General features: G+C 39.5%; 2 protein-coding genes across 4 annotated transcripts in view; one reads left to right on the top strand and one right to left on the bottom strand.

Moving 5' to 3' along the window:
- RFTN1 (raftlin, lipid raft linker 1) overlaps positions 1–7868 on the top strand; it is a 111579-nt gene extending 103711 nt beyond the window's left edge. Inside the window, exons 9-10 of the mRNA XM_007436295.3 lie at positions 3096–3177; positions 6236–7868. Of these exons, the coding sequence (XP_007436357.1) occupies positions 3096–3177; positions 6236–6682 (529 nt within the window). The 3' untranslated portion in view covers positions 6683–7868. The remainder of the gene's footprint in view (positions 1–3095; positions 3178–6235) is intronic.
- A 1200-nt stretch (positions 7869–9068) lies between these two features.
- OXNAD1 (oxidoreductase NAD binding domain containing 1) overlaps positions 9069–18844 on the bottom strand; it is a 33877-nt gene continuing 24101 nt past the window's right edge. The window contains exon 8 of one of the 3 annotated variants that reach the window (XM_088150756.1): positions 9069–17192. In XM_088150756.1, the coding sequence (XP_088006882.1) occupies positions 17041–17192 (152 nt within the window). In that variant the 3' untranslated portion in view covers positions 9069–17040. Of the gene's footprint in view, positions 17196–18844 lie in introns of all 3 variants that reach the window. The other 2 variants (XM_088150755.1, XM_088150754.1) reach the window with 2 other exon arrangements.

The raw sequence follows: 18844 nt of genomic DNA, 5'->3' as shown, positions 1-18844 counted from the left end.
CACCTGTCCATAGCAGAGGGGAGATGCAAAGATTTAATTCCCACCCTCACCGCATCACAGGCAGTGCTAGAGCACCACATATAAACCTGCCTTGTTTTTCATAGAGGATGGCTAGGAAGAGGTAGCCTGGATTATCAACTTGAATTAGTTTATCAACATGGATTATTGCTGATTCCATTCATTTTTAAAACTCTGTTTTCTGTTACTTCAACTACATCCATAGTAGTAGTGTTGTTGTTATTAAACAACCTGGGGGATGGGAGCAAATTACATTAGAATTGAAGCATTCACAGAAGTATTTATATTAGGATTGCACCATCCATAAAGGGGAGGTTCCCATTGCCAGGGAAACCTGCTTCTGGATGCTCACATAAAAGGTAATAAAAGATGGGCTTTCCTCTGTCCATTGTCCTCCAGCAGCAGCAAAGCTATTTCCTGTGAATGTAACCATTCAGCTGCCAAAGTCCTATTCAGATTCCATTTCACTATCAGTTGGGAGGTCCCATTCAGATATTAATGGATTTTCCACTATGAACCTGTTTAATCACAAGTTTAAAAGTCGGTAATTGTCACATATTATGTTTATGATTTCCATAAACTGATTATCCACTGAATGGCTGTAGCTGATTGGCTCAGTTAGTATTTGCAAGTACAGTGGTACTTTGGGTTACAAACGCCTCTGTTAACGAACTTTTTGGGTTACGACCAGCTCCGGCCGCAAAAATTTACCTCGGTTTGCGAACTCCGCCTTGGGTTACAAACCGGATCCGTGGCCATTTTCCCTCCCATGACACCGTCCGCGGCCATTTTTCCGCCCCTGACACGTGGTCCGCGGCCATTTTCCACCCCTGACACGTGGTCCGCGGCCATTTTTCGCCCCTGACACATGGTCCCTGGCCATTTTTCCGCCCCTGACACATCCGCGGCCATTTTCCACCCCTGACACGTGGTCCGCAGCCATTTTTCCACCCCTGACACGTGGTCCGCGACCATTTTCCGCCCCTGACACGTGGTCGTAGGGAGGGGGACTCTCCCTCCAAGCAATAGCCGCCTCCCTGACCTCCACGCCAGAACGGATTAACGGTTGAACCTTATGGGGAAATTTCCTTCGGGTTGCGACCAATTCGGGGTGCGACCAGAGTCACGGAACGAATTAAGTTCGTAAACCGAGGTTCCACTATATCTTTGCAACTATGGAATAAGCCGTTCAGATAAAGCATAATCCTGAATGGTTGGTTAGGAAGGCCAACAAATTTAAGGAATTAACACACATGTCTTAGTAGATGGTATTATTTGACCAATATTGTCTGGGCTCAGAAACTAAGCAAGATCAGGCCTGGTTAATACTTGAATAGGAGGCCTTCATTGAATTGTGTAGACTAGACTAGACTGAGAAATTGAAAAGATGTCCTGGAGAAGGCACTGGTAGAACACTTCTGTAACACAGCAAAAATATTATGTGTATATGTCCATTGAGTCACCAGAAGTTGAGTTTGACTTGAAAGAGACTTTACTTTTAATAGGTACATGTAGTATAATGAAAAAAGAAGTTGCAGTTGGAGGTTCATTACTTTGACCCAGTTTAGTGTTGACTTGTATGTCTCTTCCAGGTTAGGGTTGTAGTTAGCATTGTAGAGTATGTATGCTAGAGCAGTTACAGTGCTGGAGTGGCACTGGGGAGACCAATTTCAAATCTACATCAACCATGGAAGCTCACTGGATGACTTTGGGATAGAGGCTTTCTCACCCTTGCCTACCTCATAAGGGTGTTTTCAGGAAAAATGGGAGGAAGGAGCATTTGTACTCTGCCTTGAGCTTCTGAAACAAAAGGAAGTACAAATCTGACAAAATATATATCAGACAATTGCAGAAGTATTCTAAGTGTGTATCAGTCCATTGCACATACCTCTGAATTGGTAGGATGTGGACAATAGTATGTTGGATAGCAAAGGAGTCTCTAATTAGAAAATCTATCATTAAAAAGAAATTAAAAATACTTTATTAGATTCAGACATGTTTTTCTTTTCTCCTTTAGACAAAAACAACAAAATCCTATGAGGCCTTAAACAGAAACTAATTTATTGTGGTGCATATGTTTCGGTCTTTAAGGTGTTATAAAATTATCTTGTGTTTGATACAGTCTTCTAGAAGTCACTTAAGCTGTTCTCTGGTCTATGAAGATCCTAGTTTTGTTCATATTTTCCACTTGTGAACCAAGGAATGTTTGGGGAAATCTCTAAAACCAGGCCTGTAGAATTTGGGCTGATTACAGTCAAAATATGTAAAACCATTTTTAAAGTTGGCACTGGCATAACTCTCCATCATTCAGCCAATTATGCATATATATTCTTTTTTAACCAAATCTTCTGTTGGAATCAAGCTGACATAGTATATGTGGGCATCTTATTTGCCGTGTGTGTGTGTGTGTGTGTGTGTGTGTGTGTGTGTTGGACTGTGCTACTTGAGGCTCACAAACCACACCTTACTATTGAGACTTCAGTTAAAGAAACAATGAATGAAGATACAATCTGTACAGATGTTTTCTCCCCTAACATCCACTACAGTGGGAGGACAGCTACCAGATGGATTAAATATTTTAAAAAAAGGTTTGGTGATTAAGAGTTTATTTTCCAACTCCAAAACATTTTAATAGATAAACAGTTTCGTGTGGTGCCCCCTTAAGGTCCCCTCACACCTTGGATGGGCTTTCCAAAACCTGCTGCTGAATGAACCCCTTGAAAAATGACAGGGATTGTTATTAAATATATGAGTGATCATATTAAATTCAAGTCATATTAAATTTAAATCCATTTTAGTTTTTGTAATGCAAGTGTGACACATCACTCAAAGACCAAGTGTTGTCTTCCGCCCAAAGATAGCATACTTTAAATTCTATCATTGTGGAAGAGAGTCCAGAAGAAGCTTATAGACAACTGATGGTTGTAAGTACCAATCCCAGTGGCTCAGTCTGGTGAAGGACCTTGTGTGTACAACGTGTTTTAAAGCTAATTTAAATGGATGAACATCAGTTTTAAAGTGCAGCGTGGAGGTATGGAAAACATTCTCAGGAGAGTGGTTCTATTTTTATTTTGTAGAGATGGGAATTTAGCCACAAAGCAGATTGTCTTTCTTCAGAGACCATTCCTGCCCCAGAAAACCAAGAGGAAACAACCTAAGGTACATGGCCTTCCACTGTGTGGTGTGCTTGTCTTGGCAAAGCTTTCATAATTTAATTGACTTCCATATCAATTACTTGTTTAACTTTGCTGTAGTTTAAACGTTTACTGAACTGTTTTTCAATTATGGCTCAGCTGTTAAGGCTAACAAAGAGCCATAAACTACTGTACATAGAAGATAAAAGAAGTGGGATCAAGGGCAAGGAACCTGTGGCTCAGCAACTTTCAGATGGAGTGACACTCAACTCCTAGCAATCCCAGTCAGTTCAATCAATCTTGAGGAATGCTAGGAACTGTAGCTCAACAGTGTTTGGAGCATTGCTTGCTTCCCCTCCTGCCTTCCAGTGAGTTACTACATATTCTCCCTCTTTGTCTTTACATATTTAAAGTCTACCCCTACTTTGGCTAATTAAAAGTAAAGACATGTCAAAAAATAATGTCATGAAGTAAGACGTTTCAGTTTGTGACATTTACTACCTGGGAAAACAAAAAGAACCAAAATACCCAAGTATTACTTGGTAGGGGTACACCTGGATCACAGGGTATAGTTTGGGGCTCCACTCTGAGGCTTCAGAACGGCCCATTTAACTGCAAACTGAAGCACACATTGCCTAATGTGACCTGGAATGAGTTTAAAATGAAGACTTGTTTGTCCTCTTGTCTACCATAAGAGAAATAAAAAAGGCTATAGTGTTTTCGATTTATGTCAAAATGCTACGGAATTTACAGATCAGTTTATTACAGGAATAAGTCTGCCAAATATAATCAAAATCAACATCTGAGTTTTGAAGCTGTACTTCTTCAATAACTATTTTTTAAATCCTTTTAATTTGACAGAATTTAATTAAATTTGGACCAGTAGTAGCCCCTTCAATGCGGAAGAACCGTTCTAAATTTCAGTTAGGTTGAGAAGTGGTTGTAGTAAAGGGAAAAAACAACGATGTCCCTTCCCGAATGCAGTGAAGCTGACTTGAACACGGACACATAAGCACACAAAAACCAGCATGTTCAAATTATTTCTTTGATGCATTTCATGAAGAAATTATATTATGATTGCAAAGGAAATGGCAGAAGAAAGCAGCATACATCATATACACCAATAGAGAGGCTCCAACCACACTGTGACACAAAGAAATAGCGAGCCACTAGGAGTACTTAAAGGTGTTGCATTCTGTCTTTACAGCACTGGTATTGGGTTGGTCTAGTTCTCCAGATCACTAGGCGCACTCTGAAGTTAAAGGGATAGAATCAGGTCCTGAAATCTAGTATTTTATCTCCTGCTCCCCTCCTTTCCCATCAGTTGTTGCAGTCAGCTTTTCTACAAATGTTGCTGTGGCACTCACTCCATTGCATATCTAGAACTGCAGATTCTACAGGCTGCAGATTCCTATATCTCTTTGCTGTCGTTTAGTGGTTGTGTAGATTTTTGCACTGCAGATCTGGTAGCACTGCTAAGGCTATACTACCCCCAAATTGTTCTGGCTCTGCTTTTACTCTGAGCTGTCGAATCACTGGTATGTTCTGGCTTCAGTAGAATTAAGTTTTTCATAATTAAATGTGAATGGTGTATTTAAAGAAGGAAATCTAGAGACAGACTGTCTGTATGTTCCTTTTGAATGGGCAAAAATTTGAAGGCACGCTCTTGATAAAATGGTGATGCTGCAGTGTGATCTCTGAACACATTATCAGCATTTCTGTCAGAAAGTAATGAAATATGTTGTGAAAGGGAACAAACTGAACAAGTTATCTGCATGAATTAGGGGAGTCTTCAGATGGCATGAAGTTGGCCTAACTTAGTTAGCCTAATACAGTAGTGAGAGGTGCTGGAGAAATTCAGACTACTAGCCTCTCCCCTAATTGTTTTAGAAAGTAAGAGTATTGTTTGGGGATCTTAATTAGCCAGAATCCCTTAGATAAGGAATTGCTGGAGAGCAATGCCATTAACCTGGTTGTGTATGCCTTGCCAATATAATATCATCATCATCATCATCATCCCAGGTCCTTGGGAAGGGCTCAATAGGTGGATAAACATGTCAAATCCAGTCTAAACATCTGGCTGACTGTGAGACCAACCATTATACATCCTAACAGAATATTTTCTTCCGCTGCCTTTTTCTTCCTACTTTGCACTTGCCAATGTGTATTTTTCAAGAAATTGGATATTACCTTACTGTTGAAATTGAGCCCCATAAGAAGATAAGCAAGCATTCATCAAATGGGTAGATGCGACACGTAATGCATTTCGTTTTGTTTACTAGGATCCCAGCTGGTGAAGGCTTTGCAAGGCTTCAGACTGAATCCTGAAATAGTACTTCAGAGCACAGAATTCTGGAAACAAAAACAGTAACTGTAATAAGTTGCCAACTGGTTTTGCATATTCTGGAGGACCTTGTCAGAATAAAATCTGAAGCACTGTAAAGCCCTCCTTTTGCAGAAGGCTTCCTGTTTCCTCTATGAAGAAAACATTCTAACTACAGTTAAATGTTTCAGTTTGTGAACTAAACTAATTCCTTTAAGGAAAAAACAATCTGCTGGAGCCACTTGATCATGATTAACACATTTTAAAAATACAGCTGATTAAAGGCTGTTGACACTGGGAATTTACAGTTTTTTCTGGGAAGCTTAAAGATATATCTACAGCAGAAGTAACACTCAAGTTAATGTCTTTTTTTCCAAAATCACTTCTATTTAAAAAGCCAGAAGACTGTCTTGTCTTCAGCATAGCTTTTTAAAAATAAATTAACATTAAGCTGGCAATTAAAGTAGATTTCTCCTGGTGCCTCATCTTTTTTTTTTTTTAGATGTTTTTATCCCACCTTTATTATTTTATAAGTAACTCAAGGCGATGAACATTCCTAATACTCCTACCTCCTGTTTTTCCCGCAACAACAACCCTGTGAGTGGGTTGGGCTGAAAGAGAGTGATTGGCCCAAAGTCACTCAGCTGGTTTTCATGCCTAAGGCAGGCGCCTCCTGGTTTCTAGGCCAGTACCTTCACCACTACATCAAACTGGCTCTCATCTTTTTCACACATAACCTTTACCACTGTACTGTTTTCAGTTCCACTGGAGGTTCTCCAAGCAAGATCGGCACCAGAAGCAAGGACAGAAACCTCTGAAGGCAAAACTAAGTGCCAGAGCACAACAGCAGCAGACGGAAGAAACCCAGGAGTCAGAAGCCATCACAAATGTAAGGAATTCAGAAGCACGGTTCTTCACAGTTGAAAGTGGTTTGCCGTTCCCAGTAATTTCAGATCAACAGCTGGCTGGTGTTGAAGACGGAAGAACTCTTGAGCACAGAGACATGCCTATCTACAACAAAGAGGTGTCTGCAGAAAAATGGAATGCAAGTCACAGTAGTGATCAAGACATAGGGGGCTTCTGTTTGAGCCAGAAAGACACACATGAAAACTGCGAAAGCCAGATGTTTCAAGAGCACTGCATTGAAGTAGACAATGATGGACAGTGTGAGGCAGAAGCAACGGAAACTGACTGGGCGCCTGAGTGATCAATTGATTGAGAGGGGCAAATAAAAGTAAAGGACTCATTTTGATTATCACGTTGAACATAACTATGTAATTAGACTTGGTTTGACAATGTTGAGCTTTTATAGGTACATAGTAGAAATGTTAGCACTACTGCATTTTCACCTTAGCAGTAGATGCAAACTTATTCAGGCTTTTCTGCTATCCAAGGAAATCCATGAATAAGTTGCTTTTGAGCCAAACAAGAACGTTTTATGCTTAATATCATATTTTTAAAGAAAGTGTTATTGATGTGCACCATATTTTTATTCAGTTTTGCAGAATGGAATTTAGGATATTAGAAGCTTTAAAGAACAGGTGCTAATTAGATTTCGTCTTAAGTGCATCCATTTGTATTGTCTTTGGACTAAATAATCTATTTCAGAAATTTAAAGCAATAATGAGGACTCATATTTTGTCTGAGAAACCACTAGTGATAGAGAGACAGAGCACACAGTGATTTTCTATATGCTTAAGAAATTAATTCATACCCAGTGTATCTGATTGCTATTTAATCAAATTATAATCCAGACTATAAAACAAAATGTTTTTTAAAGCACCCTATTAATTTGTATTGTTTCATGAAAGATTAGGTTCCTGTCATCTTCTTGTGTTGCAAACAGAGGAAGTCTTATTCAGAATTTCACAGAATAAATGGTACCAGAGTGAAAGCTGCTGGTAGTCTTAAATATACAAGTTGATAAGAAAAATAAATTTCCTACATAATGATTCCACGCAATGTGAAATCCTTGGTTTTCTCACATTTTGCAAACATGTCAGTCTTTACAATAAAACTTGCATAATTTGAATTTGTAAAGCTCTTAACTATACTTGAATCTTACTGTACATATTTGTAGTTGCTTCTCTTATTACTGGGCAGATCCATTATTTAGCCAATGTTTAGATTTTGTAGTGTTTTGAAAATGCTGTCCTTATACAAATTGAAACTTGGAGAGTATAAAAAATACTGTTTCTTTTCCCAGCTGGCTGATATATGTTTGATAGTTCCCATTAGTTTTTCTGTAAAGTATTTTGATTCAATAAAACATGGTCTCTAGGTACACATCATGCATACTTAACCTGTTTTTTTTTAAACTGTCAGCTTTATGTACAAGAAACAGCAATTTGCAGAACATTTTATAACAAATGTGGACTACTTCAGATGGACACATAAAAGATAATGGAAGAATAGCTTAAATCATTCGTTCAATGCATATGCCAAGACACTTCTATCAGTTTTGCTCCCCCCATCCACCAACAACTGAAGAAGGCTTGTTCTAGCAGCTGCTTAGCTGACTTTTAAGAAATAACTTTTTACTTTTAGCATTCAACAAGCAAGAATTCTTGTCACCCCAAAACAAGCCATGCCTTAAGCTTTTACTTGTAACTAAATACAAGTAGCTTGTAATCTATGTGCATCCAGGGAGAACATGACAGTAACATCATAAACACTTTAGAAATATTTAAATCTGCAACTATTTGGATTTTCCTAGCATTTTATTGTCTGTGCCCTCTCCGTGCAGGATTGCAGAACTTAAAGCATATGCAGACACAAGGGTGTCTGTAGGGCATGGTCAAAAAAATCAAGATGACGGCCATGGCAGTGTGTCACTGCCTGTTTTTCATGTGTGTCACACAGGTATCACACGTGCTTTGTGGCCACTAGCTTGACTTTTTTGACCATACCCTGTGGACACCCATGTCTCCAGAGCTTTGACAGAAAGGTACACCCGCTTGAGCCCAGTGTGCATACTCAAAGGATCAGAAGCACGCAGTTCTTCAGTCACCAAAGTTAATAGCAAACCAGTGGGGCAAGCAAGGCCTGACTAGCTTTTCAAATAAAACCCTAGTACAAATCGCTAGGCTTGTGCAGGACAGTTTCATGCTGCAGAGATTTCATGGTTCTCATGGAGGGGAAGCAATCATCTCAGGAAGTTGCTTTACTGTTCTGCAGCCTTAATCATCTTTTTCAATAGCCAGAAGACTGAAGGGTCCTGAAGCCTCCTACAGAGACAGCATTAACTGGAAGCACCAGAAGTCGCATATACCAAATGCTCTTCGGAGTACTGCAAGTGCCAGTCAAGGCAATCAGAGCAGGTGACACAAAGCAAAGTGGCTGGTTTAGAAACCAGGAATCTGCATTGATTTACAAAGTGGCTTTGAGGGGACACAGTGCTCCAGGTGTCATCAGAATGAAGCATCCCTTCAAAGATCTGCATAGTCCTACACATGCCTGTCCCAACAATTAAATTTTGGAGAAGCTTTCCCCTCTTAGGAAGGAACATATGCTTTCACCATATTGATGTATTACACCTCCAATCGGTGGATGTGCCAAGGGGACTGGGAATCTTTGAATTCTACATCTTACCCCAATAATGCGCCCCTTTCCCCTACTTGGCCATCGGAGCATGAGTGGTGGAGGAGTAACAGCCATGAACTTTTTTACCGCTGCTCCAAGGACAGGTTCCTTTGCTACCTGTGATGGAGACTCACAAAATCTATGGTGACAGCTGAGACATTGTCCCCCAAACCTTAAAGTCAAGCACTAATCTGAGAATGATCTGAGGAGGATGGCCAGGAATTATCATCAAGCCCATACACTTCCCCATTGTCCTTATTTACTGCTAACGCACTCTGACACCTTGGTTCTAGTCAATTTAGTCTAGTTACTCATTCTGGCCAAATCAAAGAATAATGGCTTAATGTTAATGTCTTGGTTTCCTCCTGGTTTTTACAAAAGACATCAAAGCACACTTTCATTTATAAATGAAGCTTAGAATGCAGTTTAAACAGAGCAAGATCAAAGAGAAGTTAAGGGAAGAGGAGTCGTAATAAACCATGGTTTATTAAGTCACAAATGTTACAGTTGACATGGCTCTAATGATGTAGAGATTACAGGTAGTCCTTACTTAACGACCACAGTAGGGACCAGAAAATTTGTCATTAAGTGGGGTGGCCACTAAGCGAGGCATCACGTGACTGCACCTGCTTTTACATTTTTGTGACCATTAAGTGAATCACATGGTCGTTAAGTGAATCACATGGTTTCCCCATTGATTTTGCTTGCCAGAAGCTGGCTTGGAAGGTCACAAATGGTGATCATGTGACCCTGGGACACTGCAACCATTGTAAATGTGAGCAGGTTGCCAAGTGCCCAGATCATGCTCACGTGACCATAGAGGCACTGTGAAGGTTGTAAGTGCGAGGACCGGTTGTAAGTAGCTTTTAGTGCTGTTGTAACTTCAAATGGTCGCTAAGTGAATGATTGTTTAGCAAGGACTACCTGTACCAAGCAAAATTTCCTACACTACATGTACCTATAAATATGCTGAGTTGCTTTATTTTTAATTAAAAGCAGCATGCAATTATCTACTGTATTAGCACTAGTCTTCTGACAAATACAAATCTCTCCCCTTCACACTAGACGGACTTTCAATCTTCAGTCTCTATGCTGCAACTTCTGGTCTCTACCATTTAGTTTTCAATCCCCTGGAGTTTGCTTGTTATATACCGCCACATCTACCAATGCTCACAGGACCTGACAACTATTCACTAAACTTCTGCAATACAATAATTAAAAACTGACAGTAACATTATTAAAATAATTACAAAGATATACACATAATTGCATTAAATAATCAACCTTTAAAATTAACAACCATAACAATAAGACTATTGTATTTATTTATTTGTTTGCATAGATTTAAAAATCCAGGGCACTTTACATAATAAAAAGAATCACGATGTTGAACAAAGTTAGTCACCAAATGCTTTAAAATGAGCTGTTTTTGTCATTTTTCAAAAAGATGTTAGAGAAAGAGTCAACCTTATTTATAAGGGAAGGCTATTCCATAAAACTCTGAATGAGAAATAGTGCCTCCAAGATTTGACACACACATATACGTGCCCGCACACACATCAAGAAGTGAAGAACAACCAGTACCCTTTCCCAAGACAATCATATAGGATGGGTTGTTTCAGGTAGGAGAAGATCGTCCTGCAAATATTTAGGTACCGATCCATTTAGGCCTTTACAGATCAATGCTTTGAATTGCACCCAGAAACTTATTGGTAGAAGTGTAAGGCCTGCAACAACAGTGTTACAGTACATGCATTTGGTGGTCATATCCATCAACTATAGTTTTCAAGTGGTCTTCTATGAGTCACTGTTGCAAAACCCTTGTGCTCCAGGTAGGGCCACAACTGATGCATCAGCCAAAGCTGAGCAAAGGAACTCCTCACCATGACTTCCACCTGCCCATTAAGCAATAGCTGTGAATCCTGATGGATCCCTCAGAGATAGTGTTTCTCCTTTGAGACACAACTCTCGAGCTGAGAATCACTTTAAACAGCAACTTCTCCTTGCTTGGGTTCAGCTTCAGCCTGTTTTGTCCTGCCCAGACCCGCACAACCTCCAGACATGGGGACAAAATTTCCATGGCACCACCAGCCCAGGCTAGGGTGGCGATGTACAGTTGAGTATCACATACCAATGATCCTGCACCACAAACTGACAGATGATGTCTCCTATCAACTTCCCCTAGATGCTAAACAGGGAAAGACTGAATCCTGCAGCACCCCACAAGTGGGTGGCCACAGGGCTGACTTCTCCTATAACCAGCAACTGGAATTGCCCACAGTAGAAGGAGTGGAACCACTGTAGAACATTGCCCCCAATTCTTGCAGACAGTTCAGAAGGATATAATTGCCAACTCTATTAATAGCTGCTGAAAGATCCAATAGGACCAGAAGCACTACATCACCCACATCCAGGCCACAACAAAGTTCATCCACCAATGTGACCAAAGTAGCTCTAACTGAGAGGGATCCAGATCACTTTTCCTAAGTAATTTTTACAGCTGATGCCCCACCACCTTCTCAAGAATCTTTCCTAAAAAATGGACGGAGACTGCCCAATAGTTATCAAGTATCAAACATCTTGAGGAAGGGGCATGCTACAGCCTCTTTCAAGGCCATAGGCACTGCTTCCCTTTCCCGAAGAACAGATTGACAAGCTTCTCTTTGACAAATAAGCAAGGTGAAAACAATCATTGTGTCTCTCAGCTGCTGCAGTTTTGCTTGCATAGGTTCCTCCTTTTGGTGATATCATCAGTCCTTGTCCCCATCTGCATGAATAATCCCCTATCCGCTTCAATTAAGGAAGTTTCACATCAAATGAATTATAAATTACAATTGCTTTTTAAAAATACTGCTACACTCTTAAACCATTAAGATGCATAAGAACTCCCTAATGATCAAGAATTAAAGCCTTGGTGCAAAATAATTAGTTAGTAAAGCACTTGGAGAATATAATTTTGCAATTACATGGATATGCCCTCTGTCCTTTTTCTTCAGAGGAAATATGCTAGGTGAAACAGATTTTAACAGCTTGTTTGAAGTGCCTGTGTTATTAAAAGATGTATTTGCTATTGTAGAATTGAAAATCTCAAAGCAACACATCTCTCCTACACTTAGCGAACCAAATCCTTGGCCTCCTCATGGGTGGAGAGTTCCCTTACCAAAATGCATTCCAGAACACTAGGTGCCCAGATGCCTGTGACGTCCTCTGGCCAAGGAGACGTGTCCTTGCCACTGTGGTATTCAGTCAGCAGGAAGAAATAAAAGAGAATGACAGAATGGGAAGGGGAGAGAAATACAACCCAGCAGTAAAAGTCAGAGGTCTTAAAGTTGGGGATTTTGTTAACATTTTGGCAAAAATGCAGGACTACACACCGCCCCTTTGGTTCATGGACGGGCTAGCGGAGTATCCTAAAAGGGCAATCCATCACTTGTCAACTGCTTAAAATTATAAAAGAAATAGTTTCCATTAAAAAGCTGCTACAGAAGACTGGTTTATAGTTCCACTTTAAGCTTTACAGTGTTACTGTCATAGATAATCTCCCTTTTGAGGGAGATTAATTTCTTTGAGCTCAGAGGAGGCAAAAAGATTGGGATTGGCATTTCAAAGAAAGCAGCAGCCTCACTTCTGTATTTGTGCAAGTTGACAAGAGCCCCGCTCCCGCCCTGCCCTGCCCTGCCCGGCAGAAACCCAAACAGTTCTGTCTCCTTCCCCTCGCCTCCATCAGGGCCCTGACAGGGCGCGGGGGCTTGCGTGAGCACTGGGGAACCGATGCTTTCCAAGTATCTTCTCCTTACATAGCTGAGCGGTGGAATGCATCCAGGGTAGGATGTGTAAGAAAAGGCTGGAGGTTAATTTCAGAATCCGGTGGTCCAAATGCCTGGGCTGTAATGGTCATTTTGCTCCAAAGGAGCAGCTGATGAATTTCTGTGGCATGTGATAGTTTTTGAGGCTGGTTCTTACTGGGTGATGTGAGCACCCTGTATGTGTGCATGGAGATGCGTGGATGTGTACTTGCGCATGCTCACATGCCTGCACACAGACACATGCAAAACCATTTTAGTTTGGTAAAATATTAACTTGTGGTACTTTTGATTTCTGCTGGGATAGCATTTATATTTATTGTGCTAAGCATTTGAGGTAAAACCTGATTAGGGTTACCAGAAGTCCAGCAAAAGGAAGACATGCCCTCCTTTTTTCCTCATGTCCTTCATCCAACAGGCATAGCCTTACAATCATTGTTTGGCTTTTTGAGCATTTTAATTTTTGTTTTAATTTTGGAGAGTTTTGATAACAGTAGCCATTCAAACTTAGTGCATTGGGACCTTGTAAATTATCTGCTTCTTTCCTTCAGCTAGAAGGAAAGCTAGATGTATGTTATTTATTTCTAGATTCCACCAATCAACTTCAATCCAGCCCCTTCTAGGCTCCATGATTATTGAATGGTCTATGATGGCTGTAAGCTGCAGATCACATGACTCGTCATACATTTCTATGGTGAAATTTGAAAAGCACGTTGTCAATTCTATATTATTGCTAGCATATGTTCTTGAAAATAAGGATTTGTTGGAAAAACATTGCAATTGAAAAAACAGTCTTTCTGATGCTGGAAAAAGTAATTTCATATACATGTAGGCCTATGTACTTTTTTTTTTTGGTGGTTTTTCACCGTAATTTTTGTCACAAGTGCCAAGAAAGTTGAACAGTTAGTGTGTCCTCCTTTCCTGTTTGTCCTCCTTTCCAATTGTCCGTCTCCTCCTTTGCCTGTTCCAGTATCTGGTAAACCTAAACGTGGTACCATTTTAAAATGCTTGGGAAGAGCTGCTGCATGAAGAGTTTTACTACTTGGTTCTTTTATGTCAAGAACTCTGTTTGTGGAAACCTGGATGTTTCTACGCAGTTCAAAATAATTTGGTGCAATACAAAGCCTCCATTGTACTGCACTGTGCCGGTCAATTTTACAGAATGTGACCTAACTAATACATGTAACAGCTGCATTCTATCTCTTTCTCTCTCCATTGTGAAGTGTTATACAGAACTTGTCCAGAAGGTGTCCCAATTGTGCTAATTTCCTTTCTTTCAAATTGAGGCAATGCAGAAGAAAATTGGATTGCCTAAAATTGAATGGTAATATATGACAACACATGTAGATCTCCCAATTTGGTCCAGATGCGTTAGCAACGTCTAGAACTCCTGAATGATCCATGTTGAGATGTTTCCAAGTCTACAGTGTTTATTTATGTAGGTAATTAGAGTATTATCAGGATGAATATTGCAATAACTTTGGAGTGAAGTGTTGGGATAGTTGATATTAATAATTTTAAAAACTATGTTTCTTCTGATCTAAAGATATTAATTCAACAAAAAAATCAGAATCTGATATTTTTTCTGGCTAATATATATATTAAAAAGCATAAGCTTTTTGTGACTTTTAATAAATTTATTAATCGGAAAAGTTGCCACCAGATAACTCCTGGTTTTTTGTTACCATAGATTAACATTGCTCTCCTCCTATAATGCCATTAATTCAACCATTTCTTTTTCATGTCTACAGGCACTTCACAGAATGTTTATTATTCATACATTTGTTAATACAGGTCTGGGGAAATGAATGAGGGGTAAAGAAGTCAATGTGATGCTGAATTTTATAAAGCTACTCTGAGACTTTTTGGAATTGAGTGGCATATAAATAACAGAATTAAACAAAAATGTGGAGTTTATCTGTATACGAACTTTTGATTTACTGAGCATGAGATGTCGCCACTTAGTTATAAGTGCTACCTGGGATTTACGATCTTGGACTGAAGTGTTCACCCTCTGCTTACAAAAAATGTTCTTTATTCACATAATTAAAGACGGGCCAATACTATTCCATGTGGTCAAGGTTTATTACGTATTTAAAAACAGCTTTTTAATATCTGTGATTACATATTACTTTTTTTCTAATCGTTTTCTTTCCTTGAGCTTTTTTATTTTTGTATATTAAAGACATATGCATACACACATGCGTAACACAATCTGAGAGAATCCAGTATGTGTCTTTCTTTATTAGGCAGGGCCACCAAGCAACGAGGGCATCATGTGAAAGCCCTCGTGCATTTCAGCAATCACCTGAGCAGGACTGAAGTCTTTCAAATAAATGAGACAGGATTGCTGCGAGCATCTTTACAATGAATCAGTTTTTGTGACATGAATGTTGATTCGTGGCTTCTATGTGGTTGTTTTACAATGTTTGGTTTTAGTTTTAACCTTCATGTCCTATTTGTTTTTAACCCAAGTTATGGATTTGGGGAGTTACATATCACTTAGAGTCAGTTGATTAAAGCAACCTATAAACCTTGCAAGCAAGCAAATACATAAAATTGTTCCCAAGATTTAGCTGAGACCAGTTCCACATACATTTTCAATGGTTATCACAGATTATATAAACCTAAGTGTCCATCTGAATCAGACAAGTCTCCAAATATCCTGTTTCCCAGAGAGACCATAGTGATGCTCTTTTGCAGGGAGCATCAGCGCACTCTTCAGGGGATGTTCCCTACAAGCATCGCAATGTATGGAAGATAGACACAATCAATTCCTTGTCTAGCCCCCTTTCAAAACAACATAAGCTACTCACTATCAAATTTTGTGAGACACAATCCATAAGAGAAAATACTTAGCAGCACATTGGACGAAACAGAATTCTTATCCCACTGACAATTTTTTCTTCTTCTGTACTTGGCTTCCCTTAAATTCCTCGTAACTCCTGTAACATGGGAAAGTAACTCCACATGTAGCATTCCAGGCTGAGGGAAAGCAGCATAATTAAGCTTAAGTTTAAACCTTATACCACCTAACCACAGTATTATTTAGCACCTTCTGGTAAGCATAAGAGCTCTTACATAATCAGTTCCTAATTTCCACTAATAGAGTAGCAGAGCAGTCCTTAAATGACCAGCCTTCCTGTTGAACTAAATGCCTCAAAATACACTAGTCATGCCCAGTGGTTTATGGAAAGTTGGGGGAAGAAGCCAAACACTCAGTTCTACATATTTCAAAGTCAATTCCATTGAAATCAATAGGATTTTCTTCCAAGTAAAACCATTTAGAACTATTTTAGTCTAAGTACAGGACCTTCATATATTTATGATGATGCATTTTGGAAGCTTGATGCAGCAGAATACAAGTGCAGTAACCCCAAGGTTGACTCCTGTGTCCAGCATGCTGCTGCTAACTCAGAAATAGGCAACACTGTAATGATGTTATTTCCAATGAAGTCCCATAGCTTTGAGAAATGACAGAAGTAGTAACATTATGGAAATAAGCTGGATCCAGACTTCATCATGCTTTGAGTAAACCACTGGAAATCAATAGCACTTCATTTATTCATGACCTGCTCATCTCACCTCATTGATGTCAGTGGTTCTATCCTAAGCATAATTTATTTCAGATCCAATCTAATGGCTGAAATGTACATCCAGAACTTTGCTTGCTAATTACCTTGTACCAATTCTCTTCCCTCAAATTCAAGAAACTTCAAAGCAACACCTTTTGCTTTTCAAAAAGCCTTCAATACAAGATACAAAGATGGACTAGAAATGGGTAGATGAACACCATCCTTGTATGTTAAGTTTGCCCTTCCCATATGAAACTGTGGCTTAGATGTCAAGTCATCCCTTTACTTATCCCTGTGCAGTGAAATATTATTCACATAATATTTAGTTGTATAGTTATGTATTATGTACTCAAGTTAACAAAATGTTTAAGAAAATATTTTATTATTAGAAATTGTGACTCAGCACATATACAAATTTGTCATAATGTTTGCTATTTGTTTTTCTAAATTGGCTATGTTGAAAATAAATTATATAATTTTATAATGAATTATTTTATTTGCACAAATGGAAAAATGTTTACTTTGTGTAAACTTCCAGTGTTCATCAGCATACACGCATGCATGATGTCTTCATCTTTATTTTGCTTGGAGAGCTGCTGGATGTGCTACCACCACTTTTCAAAGAAAATGTTCCCCTGAACAACCCCAAGGTTTTCAAGCAGCATGGAGATGGATTCTATCATTGGAGGTGGTCCACAAATGTACCACAAAGTATTCTTGGAGATACATTTTTCTAAGTCACTCCCAGATAGTCTTCCTTCTAACAGAGAATACACAGAATTAAGAAAAACATTCATGAAGATATTTAATAGAACTATGCTAATTATTTGAAAAGGGAGCTTTGTAAAGCATGTTGACATGAGCAAAGCATTTTCTCCTTGAATTGTTACAGCAGCCAGATCTTCCAGAAGGCTTGAGCATACATGGACCACACTTCTGCTAGGACCACTAGTGAAACAGTGGTGCATATGCATGCATTGAAAACAACTGGGGAGAGTCTTTAAAAGAGTCTTTAAAGCAGCCATGCAAGATTTCCAGAGGAAACTGATGCTTTAACATTTCAAAGAGGTGCTTCAACTATGCCAAAGCACTTTGAAGTACCCCTTTCCAATGCTTTGCTTAGCCTTAGTATTTAATAATTTACAAACAGAAAGGAGGACACTAGCTAGGTCCTCTCCAGCTGCTACAGAAAGCTTACAAGAATTTCCTTATAGTACTTTATGTTTTAGCCAAAATCTAATTGCTATTAATAATACAATACTAAACTTGACCCACTAAATTATCTCAGGAATAAATCAAAACAGCCTAGCTGGGCATGCAAGCAAACAAAAATTGTCTTTAATCAAGCTAGTACCAAGGAAATGGAATAAAAGATTAAAAGAAATGTTTGTAAAGGATATCCATATTTTTTGACAAAAGTCAACAGCAAATGAAAACACATTAACTGCATTTGAAAGCTGATAACTTTCTTATACATGCCATCCTTACTCAGAATAAGGATCTTTATTCACTGCAATGCACATTTATTTGGAAGTGAGCTTTGTTGTTAACATCAGGACATATTTTTCAATAAACACGCATAGGCTGCATGATGAATCCCCATCCTCTTGAAGTTCTACAGAAAGTCCTCACCAACCATTCATTCAGTGACTGTTCAAAGTTACGACAGTGCTGAAAAAATAACTAAATGGCTCATGTATGGCCTTTGCAGCGTACCTCAGTTACATGATCGCCATAACAGTCAGTACATGTTGTCCTGTGCCTGACCTGTGGGTTTTTTCTTTCCCTCCCCCCCCTTGCACAGCAGAGAGATTGGAGAGGGATTTCAAGGGAATGTTTGCTCTTCTACACATCGATAGCAATGCGACTGTGCCAAAAAGAAGCAAGCAATTTCTGTAGGCAATCTCTCCTTTGCCTGACCCTTCCCTCACCCCCCATCCCCACAAAGCAGAGACATTGGAGAGGAAGAGATTTCAAGAGAGAAAGCTATTGAAAGCAATATAATCGTGCCGGCAGCCAGAAAGGGTCAGGCATAAGAGAGATTGCCTACAGAAATTGCTTGCTTTTTCTCTCCCCTCCCTTGCAGAGTGGAGAGATTGGAGAGGAAGGGATTCAAGAGAGTAAGCTGTTTGTGTAGCATGCCCATGGCTTCCAGCCCCAGGTTGCGGTGCAATTGCATTGCTTTCAAGGTGTACAAGACAATAAGCAGGCACTAAAGCAATCCAAAGGTTGGGAGAGTGGTTAGAAGGCAAACAAAAGCTGAAGGAGTGAAACTGACTAGTCTTGTCTCTTTTGAGCCAGAAAGCACAGTAGCGGTCACAGTAGCGGTCACACTTAGCAACTGCTTCACTTAGTAGTGGAGTTGCTGGTCCCAATTAGGGTCATTAAGCAAGGGCTACCTGTACACTA

Source organism: Python bivittatus, unplaced genomic scaffold (genome assembly GCF_059951505.1).
Source record: "Python bivittatus isolate LINGU-HERP-01145 unplaced genomic scaffold, Pbiv_v1 ctg000610_np1212, whole genome shotgun sequence".
Classification (NCBI taxonomy): domain Eukaryota; kingdom Metazoa; phylum Chordata; class Lepidosauria; order Squamata; family Pythonidae; genus Python; species Python bivittatus.
This window is presented reverse-complemented; position numbering and strand designations above follow the sequence as displayed.